Below are 13,339 nucleotides of genomic sequence, written 5' to 3'. Positions count from 1 at the left end.
GTGTAAGAGTGCACATTATGAGAAAGAGGGCAGCCCAAAGATTTGGCACTTGTCTCAGAAATAACAGTAATCTGCACGGAAAATTAAGAGGGAAAGAAAAGTCTCTTCATGTTTCCTATGTTAGCAGAAATTACTCATCAGATCTTGCAGCATAAGATGAGCCAGAGAGGTCAAATTAATGTTTTCTTCCAAGAACTGCAGCCTAAGGTCTCATTTCTAATCTTCTGGGAATTGCCAAGGAAGCAGTGTGTGTCTTGACCACTACTCCACACATTTGCCTGTGTGCATACATGCCTGCAGTCCCATGAGGAGTCTCATTGACTTGTAAAGCTCCATGAATGAAAAGCACAATAAAACACACCCTGCTTGGTCATACACAGGAGGCTGCAATCTGCAGTTTATTCTGGAAAGCAGTAAGGGGAAGAGTTCCTAAGTAAACCATACCCAAAGCTTGGGCACTACTCCAAAGGCAGAGGGCTAGCAAGAGAAGAAATCCTAGCCAAATGACTCAAATAAAATTTGAGTAAACTGTACTTTGGAGCCTGGCAGTGCAAGGTTCTGCCTTCCATCACTGGCCAGTCCAAGTGGTTAAGCCACACTCTAATTCTCCTGTTGCTCTTCTACCACAAAGTGTGTGCTCAGCTTCAAGAGCACTTCCTGGGTAGTGACCAAAACCAGTTTTCACCTAATCCACGCCAGGCAAATTTCTAGAAAAGCCCAACAGCTACAAGGAAACTTTAGAAAACAGCAAACACCTTCCCTGCACTCCTGTGACTCCAGCTGGAAAAGCAGCACAATGGCCAGGGCTGTCAAACTCAGAGCCTCACGGTGCCACTTGAGGCTGCTGACAAGAATCTCAGTGTTCACAAAGGCCCCTTCATCCCCCAGTGCACTAACGAGGCTGCTCTTACAGGGAATGCAGCAGGCATTTAGGCAGGGACAGCTCTGCTGTGACAGAAGGAGGTGGCTGTACCACACCCCGAGGTACAACTGCAGCCCCAGCAGCTCTGGGAGCACAACAGGCACACGAAAGCCTGAACATGGGGACTACACATGAACACACACCTGACTTCAGGAGCTCTTGTCCCTACAGCCAAGTTGGCACATACGTGTAATGGGTTAGTTGCACCACCTAATTAGTGGCTTGTCTTCATTTTCTCCTGTCTTCACTCAGAGCCAGGATTAAAACATGAAGGAGACGAGTATCTTGTGTTTGGATTTGGTTGTTTATTAAATCTTATCTAAAGTACAGAGAGTTCTGCAACACGTCTAGCTACCAGCTAAAAGCAAGCAAAAGGGAGGTGAATTTAGCTAGTTACAAGGTCTTTTAAAGCTAATGAGTCCAATTTAAAGCTAACACCTATATTATTTATACTTTTGACCCAATAATCAAACACCTGTTACCCACAGTGCAGCACTATCTAACCAAAAATGACTACTGAAATCATGAAGAAGGAAGAAAGAGAAAAGAAACAACACCCAAAATCCTCCATCTTGTCCCATACCTATTGCTATATTCTAAAACCCCAAATTCAAAACCCTTCACCATGTGACACCACACACTCCTATTCTAACTACACCTGTGATTCTAACTCCACCACTCAAATTTGGAAGCCTCTCCAAGGCCTCAAGTCAAAAGCAGTGCTCTTCTGGGGGTCAGTGCCTGACAGCACAGAAAGTTCAAAACTTCCAGGCTTCTGGCTTCCAACACATACACACACCAGCTTAGTGCCATGGGGATTTCTTTGCCCAGGAGGAACTGTGTGTCTGTACAACACCCTGTCTGTAACACAGCAGTGATAAAGAAAAGTAGGTGGCAGAAATATTATCTGCTCTCTATTGCAGGACTGTCTGAAAGATTAAGGCACCCTTGCTCCCAATTAAATGTGATGGGAGGGCCTGGGCAACCGTTTAGGACAAGTAACATTATGTTAAATATAATTATTTTGTAAATTAAAGACAGAAGTATTAACAAAACCCCAAATAATAGTACCTTTGGGATCTGGAATTTCAATTAAAAGATAATGTTCTCTTCTGCTATGTACTCCATGCAGATCCAAAGTTGACAACACTGGTTTAGGAAAAAAGCATTGATTGCACACTCCACTGTAAACAGTATCTGTGTTCTAAATGTAACTCATATTCAAACAAATAAATAAATAAAATTATCATTTAGAATATCAAAATTTTTTCTGGATTGAAGATAATTTACAGAGCTAGTCAAAAAATGTTTCCTCCCTTCCTTTACCCTTTTTTACTGACTGGAATTTGTACTCTAAATAAGCAAAACATAATACAACTGATGTTTCTAATTTCTGAGATGAGACAGATGCCTTCTTTGTCACCTTGGCAGGGGAGAAAGTAGAAGAAGGGGAAGAAACATATCAGGCAGACTATGTCAAAAACAATGGTGATCTATGATAGCAATTGGCTGCATTTGCAAAGCTGAGTAAGCAGAAAGATGTGTGAGCATTATTGGTACCAGTGGAATAAAATAAAAAACAGAGACAATAAAACCCCAAGTTCAAATGGGCAAACACACAACTTATTATACAATGCACAAAAAAGGGTTTTTCGCATCTTTACATGATGTTTACATTTTGAAAAAAGGCTCTGAACACCCCTCTTTGCTGAGAGACCCACATACACAAAATAAACCCATTTCTCCTTTCTCAAGAACTCAGAAACCATTGTTTTCAAAGTGAGACTTCTCCAATGTCCTCCCCCCAAAGCACTGTTCTAAAGTCAACAAAGAAAATGCAAGCAATGAAATAAATGGAAGAAAAGTCTCAGTATAGGCATAAGCTATCCAAGGAAGAGGCAAATTTCTGTTCTCTCCTTAGGCAAACACGTGGGAGCCTGGCTGCTGGCTTTTATAAGCACTGGGAGCAGTTAGGGACTCAAATCACCAGAGATACTTGTCAAAACAACAGTCAGAGAGCACAGGCAGCAGCAGATTAACTCCTTCATAGCTGCCTGCTACAGCACTGGGCTCCCAGCCGAGTCTGGAGCTCACAGAATAGGATATGGCAGAGGACAGGGAACACAGGGAGACGCATCTGGGGCTGCACTGCTGAAGGAGGAGTTGATGGGGGGAAGAGAAGGGGAAATCAAACCTACATTCCACCCTCCCCACCTCATATACACACAACATTCTCTTTCAGGAGGGGAAGGTTTTTGTAGGAGAGCTCACTTTCACGTAATAAATCCCCCAACCCCACATTTTGCCAACAGAATGTACTTTTAAGCACGGGGACTATAACATTTACATTCGTGCTGCAAAATTAGCAGAGTTTCTGGAACAAAACCAGAAACAAGGGAATGTTCACACCTGTCATGGTTTGTTTTCCCTCAGAAATGTCAACACAGGCTGAGACTTTTCAACTCCAGCTGGTCTCTGTAGCTGCTCCGAAGGCGACGATCCATTACACTGGCATGCACATACACACACTCCGTGTTGTGGCATAACACTGAACTAATTGTGACCAACATCCACCAATAATGAGACTTCTCAGTCCTGTGGGGAAGCCAGCTTCAGGGGAAAAAAAATAAAAAGCAACCCAAAAAACTCCCAAAAAACAAACAATAACAAAGAAAACCTGAACCTTTCCCTGGACCACATGAGTGGTCTGGGGATGCAGGGAGTACTGAGCAAGTATCCCACCACTTCTCTCACCACTGAGGCAGAATCACAGCAGAAGATTTCCAATCTGCTGTTCAGGGATTATCCCTAAACAATTTCAAAATTATTTCAAATTGCTTGTCTCTGAAATATAGTTTTCTGCCTGTGGATGCCTAAACTAGACTATTAAACTAATTAAACTAATCTATCAAGATAAATGCAGCTTAGCTATGCCCAGATTTTTTGACAAAGACATCACATCCTAGCTACCCTAGCTTTTCTAATGCTCTCCAATGGACTCTTGCATGACTTCACTCTGAGCCAAAACATATCACTCTACAGCACATTCAGGAAAGAGAGATTCCATTTTAAACCAGAGTTAAGCAACTTCAGGTAACTATTAAGCTTCTAAAATGCTCCCAGAATAAGTTAAATACTGACTAGAGCTAGTTCACTTCTGCCTAAAAAAGGTCAAAATCCAAGCAAACTACTGAATCACATTGTTTGACTACCCACTTATTTTTTGATACTCTGGTAGTACTAAGCCCATGAACTTCCTCAGAACTGCCTTTTAAACATGGGCTTATAGAAGAGAAAAATAAAACCACAATTCTCAAACTGTCAGACAGAGAAGATGAATTGACATTCCTCTTTTCACCTCAGTACAACCCTGTTGTTAGCAGCAAGATGCATCCTAAAGACACCAAAATACTCTGAGCCACGAAAGTGAGAAATGACCACAGCACTGCTGCTGGATGCCACCCCTGCCCCTTGCAGCCCAGCTCCTGGAAGTCTCAGCTGCTAGTGTCTCTTCTTTTGCACTTCCACTCCAAACTGTTGCATAAAACTGGTATAGTAGTGATGTAAAATAAAGGAGTAATCCCCCTCCCAAGATAAGAGGCCTTTTCGAAAGTTGATTGTGCTTTTAAACCTTCATAAACACAGAACCCCATTTCCAAAGCCCATTAGCAGGACTTCTGGCTGACAAGTCTATTCTCAGCCAGCCAGGTGTAAAGTTCCTACCTTGTGTAGCCCAGAAAATGTTGACAGGTGCAGAAGTCACATCTTTGCTCTTCACCCAGCTGTTGTTGCGGTGCCTACTCCATGCTGAGATGACACAGAAATAATCCCCTCTGTCACTCTCTGAAGTCCACTGGATTCTCAAACTGAAGGTGTCAGCAGACTTCTTAAAGAAGATTATTTCCCCATTCTGAATCCTCTCTCTGCCCCTGTCCCCAGGCAGCAGAGTCCAGTCTGCATCCATGGAAGCCAGGAGCTCCCCTGCCACCACATCGTCCCCGGGCAGGTGCTGCCTGTAGTACCAGGAAACGGTGAAGCGGATGTTTGCTTCTGGGTCCTGAACGTTTGTGATCCTGCAGTTGAGCTCTGTGGGGTCATCTGAAAACTTGGGTGTTTTAGAGGCATTCAGGAACACATCATAGTCTGGCTCTGCAGGAGAGGAAGCACAGAAGAAACAGGTTAGAAGCTACAAGAAGGGAGAAAATGCCAGTATTAATTAAAAGATACATTAACTTCTAACATCCAGTTTTCACATCTGGGCTAAGAAGCGAAGTGCATTTTTCTTACAAGACCTTGGAACTTGGACCCTGGTTGTCAGACTTGCACTATTCTGACACAAGCACCCCCAGGACTGCATTCCCAAACAAGACATCCCATTTCATAGGTCTAGTCAGACCATTTCAGAAAAATCAGGACTAATAGATCCTGTTGAGCAAAACAATTCCCTTCTCGAGCCCTGCCCCCAAGAATCCACCTGTGGGTTCAATTTCAACCCAGCTAGCCGCTTTTTGCACCTGTCAAACACCTGGGGCAGCCTGCAGCAGGACATTGATTATCCTCTAGCTTTGGACTGACCAGAGACATCCCACTTCCCCAATACCTCTCCAGGGTAAGAGGCCATCCTCCATGTTGAAATGCCTTCTTTTCCATACTTAGCCATCCCACTGTGTCTCTACAATGGTTTAAGAATGGTAAAAAACAGCCCTTTAAAAGGTAAACATTTCACCCACCCAGACACCCAAACCAGGGGACACAGAACACCACTGGCATCGGCCAGAGGCAGCACCAAGAGCTGAGCACAGCAAATTCCAGTGGTTAGCAGTTTAAATACTACCTAGATCAATAAATACTAAGTAGGATAAGAGCTGAAGATGTGTAGATCAGAAAAAGCTTCACACTCTGAATAGAGAAGTATGTGCTGCTCAGCTGTGAGGCTGGGATATCTCATGCTGGAAAATCAGTGCCTGAGTTTCATGGGTTAAGAATGGGGCTGTTGTATTTAAATCTGAAATTGCTGGCTGCCCAAAGCCTACAAGCGATAAGGGAGCCGCATGACTATTTTCTCTCAGACTAGAGAGATAGTAAAGAAAAAAGATTACAGCAAGAACCTCACACCACAAAGGAAAATACATATTTATTTACTAGTATTAGAATATTTTTGTCTTGCTGTCTGCTGTAATTCAGAAAAATGACCAGCTTCACAACTGCTCGGCCAATACTCACCACACAGCTCTTACAGCCTAACTGTATTCAGCACTCTGTATTTATTTCCTGCTTTATGTTTTACTTGGCATTTTGCCCTCCTAGAAACAATTAACTGAAGCTATAATTGGGACAAAGAAGGCATCCAAGGCTAGAAGTTAGGCTTAGCTTACCAACGAGCCAAGATAATAAAGCATCTTAATAGAACTGCTGTGGAAACTCTGTGTGTATATGCACTTTTGGACTTGAGATGCAAAGGATAAAAACAATTGTAGCAAACAAGCTGGGCTGCTGCTATGTCAGCCTGCAGAAAAGATGTCTCACCAGTGTCCTTGCACCTAGCAAGAACAAGGGCATCAATACACACCAGACCCCAGAGAATCTGGTAATATTGATGGTGAATTTCTGTGACATCAGGCAACATAAAATTATAAAAGCACTGCTTACAAAGTCTGTGGTACCTACTACCAGTGAGCGTGAGCAGATTTGTGCACATTTTCAGGATAAGTAAGGCAAAATAAAGAGAAAATGCAGAGAATTTTGCTACAACCAAAGCACAGATTATTAATGATGGCCAAATGCCACTTTTGGTGTAAGCCCCCCTTAGATCCTGCAGCTACATTGCTCTTCCTTTCTCATTCACAAAAGACTAGTTTACTCCAGGGCCTCATGATGTATTGCTCACACTCTACAACTCTCTTAGCATTCCCCCTTGGCCACTCCTTCCCCTCAAAAAGAAGGCATTCAAGACCCACTAATATTTTCACAGCAACAAAGACTATGAAAGCAGATGCACATCTCTAGACAGGGACACAAGAAGGAAAAAACTGCAAGAATCCCGAGTTCTTAGAAAACCCCTTGAGGTTTGTTTTATTCGTGGGCAGGGGAAGGACCCTAAGAAGAGTTTTCTCTTTGATAGCACCACTCCAGATCAGTGCTTCACCCTGACAGACACTCCAACAGAGGATTTAGAAAGCATAAAAGGCTGGCTGGATAAACCTCATTCCTCCACTCTGTCAGCTGTCAAAGAACAGCCTCGCTGACAATTCAATGACTTAATACTCCAGGAGCTCTTAACTTCCATTAAGGAGGAGGAGTCGGTGAATTCTGGATGCAGTTGATAACCTCAAATGCCAAAAATTTATTCTGCTTTCCCTCTCCCTAGCAACCAAGCATCTGCATCTGCAGAAAAGCAGATTTTATTTTCTCCTGTTCCCAAATAATGCTAAATTGGAATGGAAAGAGTAAAGACGAGTCCTACAGGTACAGGCACAACAAGAGAGAACACGAGCATGCAAGTGCATCTGTACACACATGAACACATGTGCATGATTGTACTTGAACACAAGTGGGGGAAGGAGGGAACACTCAAAAATTAAATGTGCAATGTGAATGGCTGAATGAGGACAGGAAATGAAGACATTAATCATTTGTGCACTTCTAGTACACATTACAAGTGTACTTGGAGACAGCTACGGCTCAACTGCTCTGCACAATGCTAAAATGCAACATTTAAAGTCACTGTTGATGGGATTTAAACTTATGGCACAGCTATTTATTGCTGAAAAACAGGTTCCCTATATGCTGGCCTCATTCAGCACTTGCATGTTGGAAGAGCCCTGCCTTTGTAACTGGACAGCACCACCAGTTTCTCATGACAAGAGGATCTGAAAGGGTACATTGAAAGGGTTTGGGCCCGGATGCTTGCATCCAGTCAGAGCTGGGAACAGGCACTGCAGCTCTGCCAGTTCACACTCAGCTTCATTCATACTTCCCACACCACCAATACCTTATAAATTTTAGCAGCTGCAGATACCTTACCTACACCATTCTGCAACAACATCTTGAGTTTCACTGCCTCTAAATTGACGCTATTATCTCCCCAAGAATAAACTAGATTACAGATTGGGTAGGCTGACACATCTAGACCTAGCTGTAAAACAATAGGCTTTTTAAGAAGTTTTACTGGAGTTTCATTTTTAGTACTTCTCTCCACGTAACTTCTAAGGATATTTGCATAAAGAAATATACCTGAGAAAGAGATCCCTGCATACAGATAACAGATGCAACAAGAGAAACATTCATGCAGAAGCGATTCTGCAGGGTCCTCTCCCTTTTCTGATGGGGCCAAGGATTGAGGGGACACATTACCCATGAAGTCTGACAGCACAACCACTCACCTAGTGCTGTCACCACCACACTGACTGGTGCAGAGGTCCTCTCCACCACCTTATGCCAGCTCCCATTGTGCAGTGGCACCCAGATGGCCGCTTCACAGAAGTAGTAGCCAGAGTCCTCCACATCCACATCACGCACCAGGAGGCGATAGGAGTTCCTGTCCACATGGCTCAGGCTGATGAGAGTTGAATCACTGACAACAGAATCGTGGTCCATGCTCAGCAACAGCTGAGCATCTGACAAGGAGTCATCAGGTGATACAGAAAAATACCACATCACCTCTGCTTGGAAAATACCACTTCTGTCTGTTGTGATGTTGCATGTAAGATCCAAGGAGTCTCTTTCAGTCACAGACACATTGCTGGTTGAGATGACTACATCTAGAGCTTGGAAAGAGAGACACAAAAATTCAAACAAAAAATATTTTTTGTTTGCTACTTTTAACAAACATAGTTCATTCTAAGTTATCCAGGACTTCACATCCTATAACAGGAGGTTCTGAACAGGCTCAGTAGCACAACCTTCAAATGCCTGAGTGATTGAGCCGAGTGATCTATTACAAGGGCAATACACATTATCAGTCAAGCAAGGGATGTGTGATGAGGGCAGAGGGGAGAAAGGGAGGGAGAACAGCAGTTTTATAACTCAACAGCAACTGGTCCATGAAGGTTTTGTCTCATCCACAGACTGCACATCACCTTTGCACAGCAGGAAAATGGATTTTTCAGCATACAGGATTTTTCAGTCTCACAGGAGGGTTAAAGTGTTTTGGGACTATGTGTCAGAAGACCAAGCATCTACAGAAATCACTAGGAACTACACTGGAACTCAACATGGTTTCTGCTGACATTTTTGAGCTCCTCAAAAAGGGCACATTTAGATGAGAAACAGCCATGGCCACATGTTGGAGTCCTGAATGACCTCAGGTGTGCTGAAAAACATGAAATGGAAGCAAACAGAAGACAGCAGGAACTCCCTATATTGCTGATTTCTCTGCTTACTGCTCAGAACAAGACACACTGGGGACTTCAAAGCAACTGCTGGCCAGTGAATATTTTTAATATACGTATCACATGTGGTCATAGCCAGCATTAAAACAGGACCAGATACAGAATATTGAAAGAGAGCTATGGAATCAGTGTCAAGACCAGGCTACTACATGTCTTCACTTACTCATTCACTCATTCTATACTGCCTGAAGATTAGATCTGGGTCTAGCAGCACCAGTCCCACACTGTGTAATGCAGCTGCTCCTAAAGTCTCCACTGAGGCCAGTGGACAGGGCTGCTGCAGCAGCTCTTCTCAGCACAAGCAAGAATAGAGATACCTCCTTTAAACCAGCAGCTGTGTCTCTGCTGAGATTAGTGACTTCTATGTAAAACCATGTTCTACTGCATAATAGTTCCCCATCTGCATAAACTTCCTTTGACTATCCTCTGGAATGAGACACAACACACGAAGGCTAGAGCCAAACTGAGTAGTCAGAACTATTGCCAATAAAACCAAGCAATGCTCGTTCTCACTCCTCACCACCTGATAACACAGAGCAGTGAAACTGGACAGAGGGTAGCAATCCCCACCTGAGTGCTGAAACCAAGTCTAGATGAATCTCTCACTGGGACTTGGCTGTCTTATCATGAGATTGGAATCAGCAGGAAACCCTAGCTAATTTAACAGACTAATACCAGAATACAAAATAAGACTCATCTGCAAGGTTAAGAGCAGCAATTCTCCAAGCAACATTTCTGTCTTCATGAAAGTGATGGGCATTCACAATCTGGCAATATATGCACATAGAGGGAATTTGAGAGAGTTTACCCATAGGCATATAACCATTTACATCTCAAGTTCTTTTAGCAAGCAAGTGCAGAGATTTCAGATGTCAGCACAAGATGTTCTTCAAGGCTTTCTACAGGATATCCATACAGCATTTTGCTGGAGAATAACCTATCCCCTTCAGCATAACTTTAAAAAAGCCTTCATTCCCCTGACAAAGTGCCAATGCTGCTAAGGACTGAGCTTAAAATGAAGGCAAAAAACCCAAAGAAAAACAAACAAAATCCCCCACAACAAACAAACCACACACTCAAACCACATCAAAAAACTGTACCACTACTGATCTTGGCCAGCCTCATGCTGTTTCCAGCCACTGATTAAATCCCACTTACTTAAACCAAACACTGCAAAAGTGTGACAAAATTAAGAATTACAGCTCTTAATTAGTCAAGTCCTGTGTCAGCAGAGAGCACCTGCAAGCTTTGCTGTGCAACAGACACCCTGAAAAAGAGAGGGCAGATTGAGCCTGTCAAATTTCACAGGCTAAGTGCCACCAAGACACTAAAACTACATCCAAATGAGCCAATCAAAAAACCCAGACTTTTGGGTTCTCCCTACAGTGATTAAAGGATTACAAAAATGAAAAGATACCCTTCCTGTCTGAACAGTTCTAAAATACCGTGATAATCTCATTTCTGAAGGACCATCACTGCCTGTTTTTCCACCTATTGAGTGATAAGGTGCATCACCCCCGCTCTCCCTCCTCCAACCAGCAGTGATAATGCTAATGCAATCAAGTGCTTAGTGCATCTAGTCCTGAAATCTGTATGGGCAGGGATATCTGGATATCCTCAGCATAGCACTGCATGTATTTTTGTCTCCTAAGCCAAGCATGCAACGATGTGTTTAACAGAACCATTACTGTCCGAGACCCCTGCCAACACAGCAGAGCAATCAGACCAGTGATAAAAATCATTGGGTAATTTGCCCTGTTAAATTATCACTGCCTTCCTCCTTTCTCTTGATCCTTCCATGCTATTTTAATAAACAGCATACAGAAAAGCTTCACATTTCTATCAATTAATCACAAGCCACTCTCACAGGAGAATTGCAGCTGTTTAGTGCTATGGAACCCTGTGTTAATAAGAGAGCAGGGGGAAGGCTCTGGGTGACCAGGTGTTAAATATAATGTTTAAGAAATATAAAAACCATGAGCACTCTGAAGTGAACAAAGGATGAGATAAAATCTGGGTCTAGGCATCTAAGAGGTTCCAGGCAATCCTTCCAAGCCATCAACCCCCTTTGCTCCAAAATAAAGCTAGAAAAATTATGTCACAGATGTAAACAGGCCAGCTATCCAAACAGGTTCTGCTGGATTGCACCCTGTCCTAGGTTACAGTATAAAGATGTGCCCAAAAGCACACTATCTGTTGAAACAGGTGGGGCAGTGACCCTCATCTCTGTGGCAGATATCCTCTGCTAATGGCCCATCTGTTAAAAACCGGGAGAGGCAGTGTTCTTCCTCTTTTCCATGACCCATCCTTCCTCTGGGAAGATATCTTCTGTTAATGGGCCACTGAGTCCCATGACTGATAAAATTACATCATCCCATTGGGAGATGCTCCACCCAGGGGGAGGAATCAAACATTTCCTACCTAGATAAAAACTGAGATTTGGAACAGCAAAGCAGCCCTTATCCACTGGTTTCCAGAGGACAAGAGCTACCAGACCTTTCTACAAGATCACTATTTCAACAAGACCACTTCATCTGGACTGCTGCCACCACCCTAGCAGGATGTCAGGTTGTATTCTGACTCTGTCAGTGGTTTTCTTTCGTACCATTGCACGTATTTTATTTTTTCTCTTTTTTCCTATTCAATTGTATTTCTGACTTGGAGTCTCACTGGCTTTGCTTTCAAACCAGCACACACCCTCACTCCGTTCATCTGACCCCAAAGCAGCAGAGCCTGGACACAGCCCACCAGGAACACTCACCGGTCCTCTGGACTGACACGGTGGCAATCTCCACGCTCTTCTCCTGGATCTTCTGCCACGAGCCGTCCGCCCCTCTCACCCACTCGCTCACCAGGCACCTGTAGGCGCCGCCGTCCGCGGAGGAAGCCTGGGACACGGACAGCCCGTAGGTGTCGTTGGCTCCCGTGTCCAGGCGCACGTCCCCGCTCCGGTAGCGCTCCTCGTAGCCGGGGCCCGGCTGGAACTTGCCCTCGTGAGTCAGAGACAGGATGTCCCTCCACGAGGAGCCGCTCCTGAGCTGCCAGCTCACGTGCAGGTGAGTGTGCTCAGGTGAGGTGGTGCTGGCCGAGCAGCGCAGCTTGAAGGAGTCGCCCTCGGACAGCCGGAGAGACGCCGAGGAACGAGCTTTGGAACCGCTCACGGACAAGCCGTCAGAAATCACTGATAGGGGAAAAAAAATAAAATAAAAGGCCAAAAGATATAAGCATCATAAAACGGAATCAAGAAGAGAACGCCCACAGTGAGCTGTTCAGATGTGAAGCAATACAACCACCACAGAGCAACAGCTTGCCAATCATCCCTTCTTCCACACAAATGTATTCCAGGAAGAAGGAAATTTAGCTGAAAAAGCACTTAAGGAAGTGCACTGCTTTAAACAAGCCAAGACAAGAATTAATTTATCCTTCCACTCACTTTCTCATCCAAACATCATCATTTTGACTATTCCCATACAAAACTAATCTTGATATTCATGTGAGTAAAAGATAAGACATGGGAAAAGAAATTGTGGCCAAATTTAATACTGAAAAATGCTAAGTGATGGAGCAAAGCTAGGACAAGACAGTAGTATCAACATGCTAAAGGAGAAAAGGAAGATTACCTCCTTTATATAGAAAGATCCCTAGATGACACTAAAACTGAGAGAGAAGACAGCCTGTGGCTTTTACCTGAACTTAGCTTCTCTACCCAGATACTTAGGGACATGAAATATTTGCAGACATCTTCAGAAAACCCACTACTTAGTGTTTTATTTACATATTTACTAGACAGAAAAAAAGAAAAGTGGTGTTTAGAGTAAACAGCCTCTCTTCATTTCTTCACCTCACTTGCCTTTGCTATCATATTTCCCAGTTTTAAATTCTGGCTTTAGGAGATTTAAAGAGGAATAATAAGAAGAAGATAAAACAAAAATCACAATGATCATGAACAACAGAAAGTCAGCATTCTTAAGGGTACAGTTATAATCAATATCAAAAACAAATTTAAAGCACACCTCACTCTTGAGAA

The 13,339-nt window shown here is 43.4% G+C and overlaps 1 protein-coding gene across 2 annotated transcripts in view; it reads right to left on the bottom strand.

Annotated features, from left to right (window-relative positions):
• The window catches only part of PTGFRN (prostaglandin F2 receptor inhibitor), a 64,827-nt gene that overhangs the window by 23,121 nt on the left and 28,367 nt on the right, over positions 1-13,339 (bottom strand). For both annotated transcript variants that reach the window (XM_056492899.1, XM_056492908.1), the window contains exons 3-5: positions 12,074-12,493; positions 8,305-8,688; positions 4,646-5,071 (exon numbers count right to left, since the gene is read on the bottom strand). In XM_056492899.1, the coding sequence (XP_056348874.1) occupies positions 4,646-5,071; positions 8,305-8,688; positions 12,074-12,493 (1,230 nt within the window). The remainder of the gene's footprint in view (positions 1-4,645; positions 5,072-8,304; positions 8,689-12,073; positions 12,494-13,339) is intronic.

The sequence above is a fragment of the Oenanthe melanoleuca genome, chromosome 1 (assembly GCF_029582105.1).
Source record: "Oenanthe melanoleuca isolate GR-GAL-2019-014 chromosome 1, OMel1.0, whole genome shotgun sequence".
Taxonomy (NCBI): Eukaryota; Metazoa; Chordata; class Aves; order Passeriformes; family Muscicapidae; genus Oenanthe; species Oenanthe melanoleuca.
Note: the sequence above shows the minus strand (reverse complement) of the source record. Positions and strands in the feature narration are given on the sequence as shown.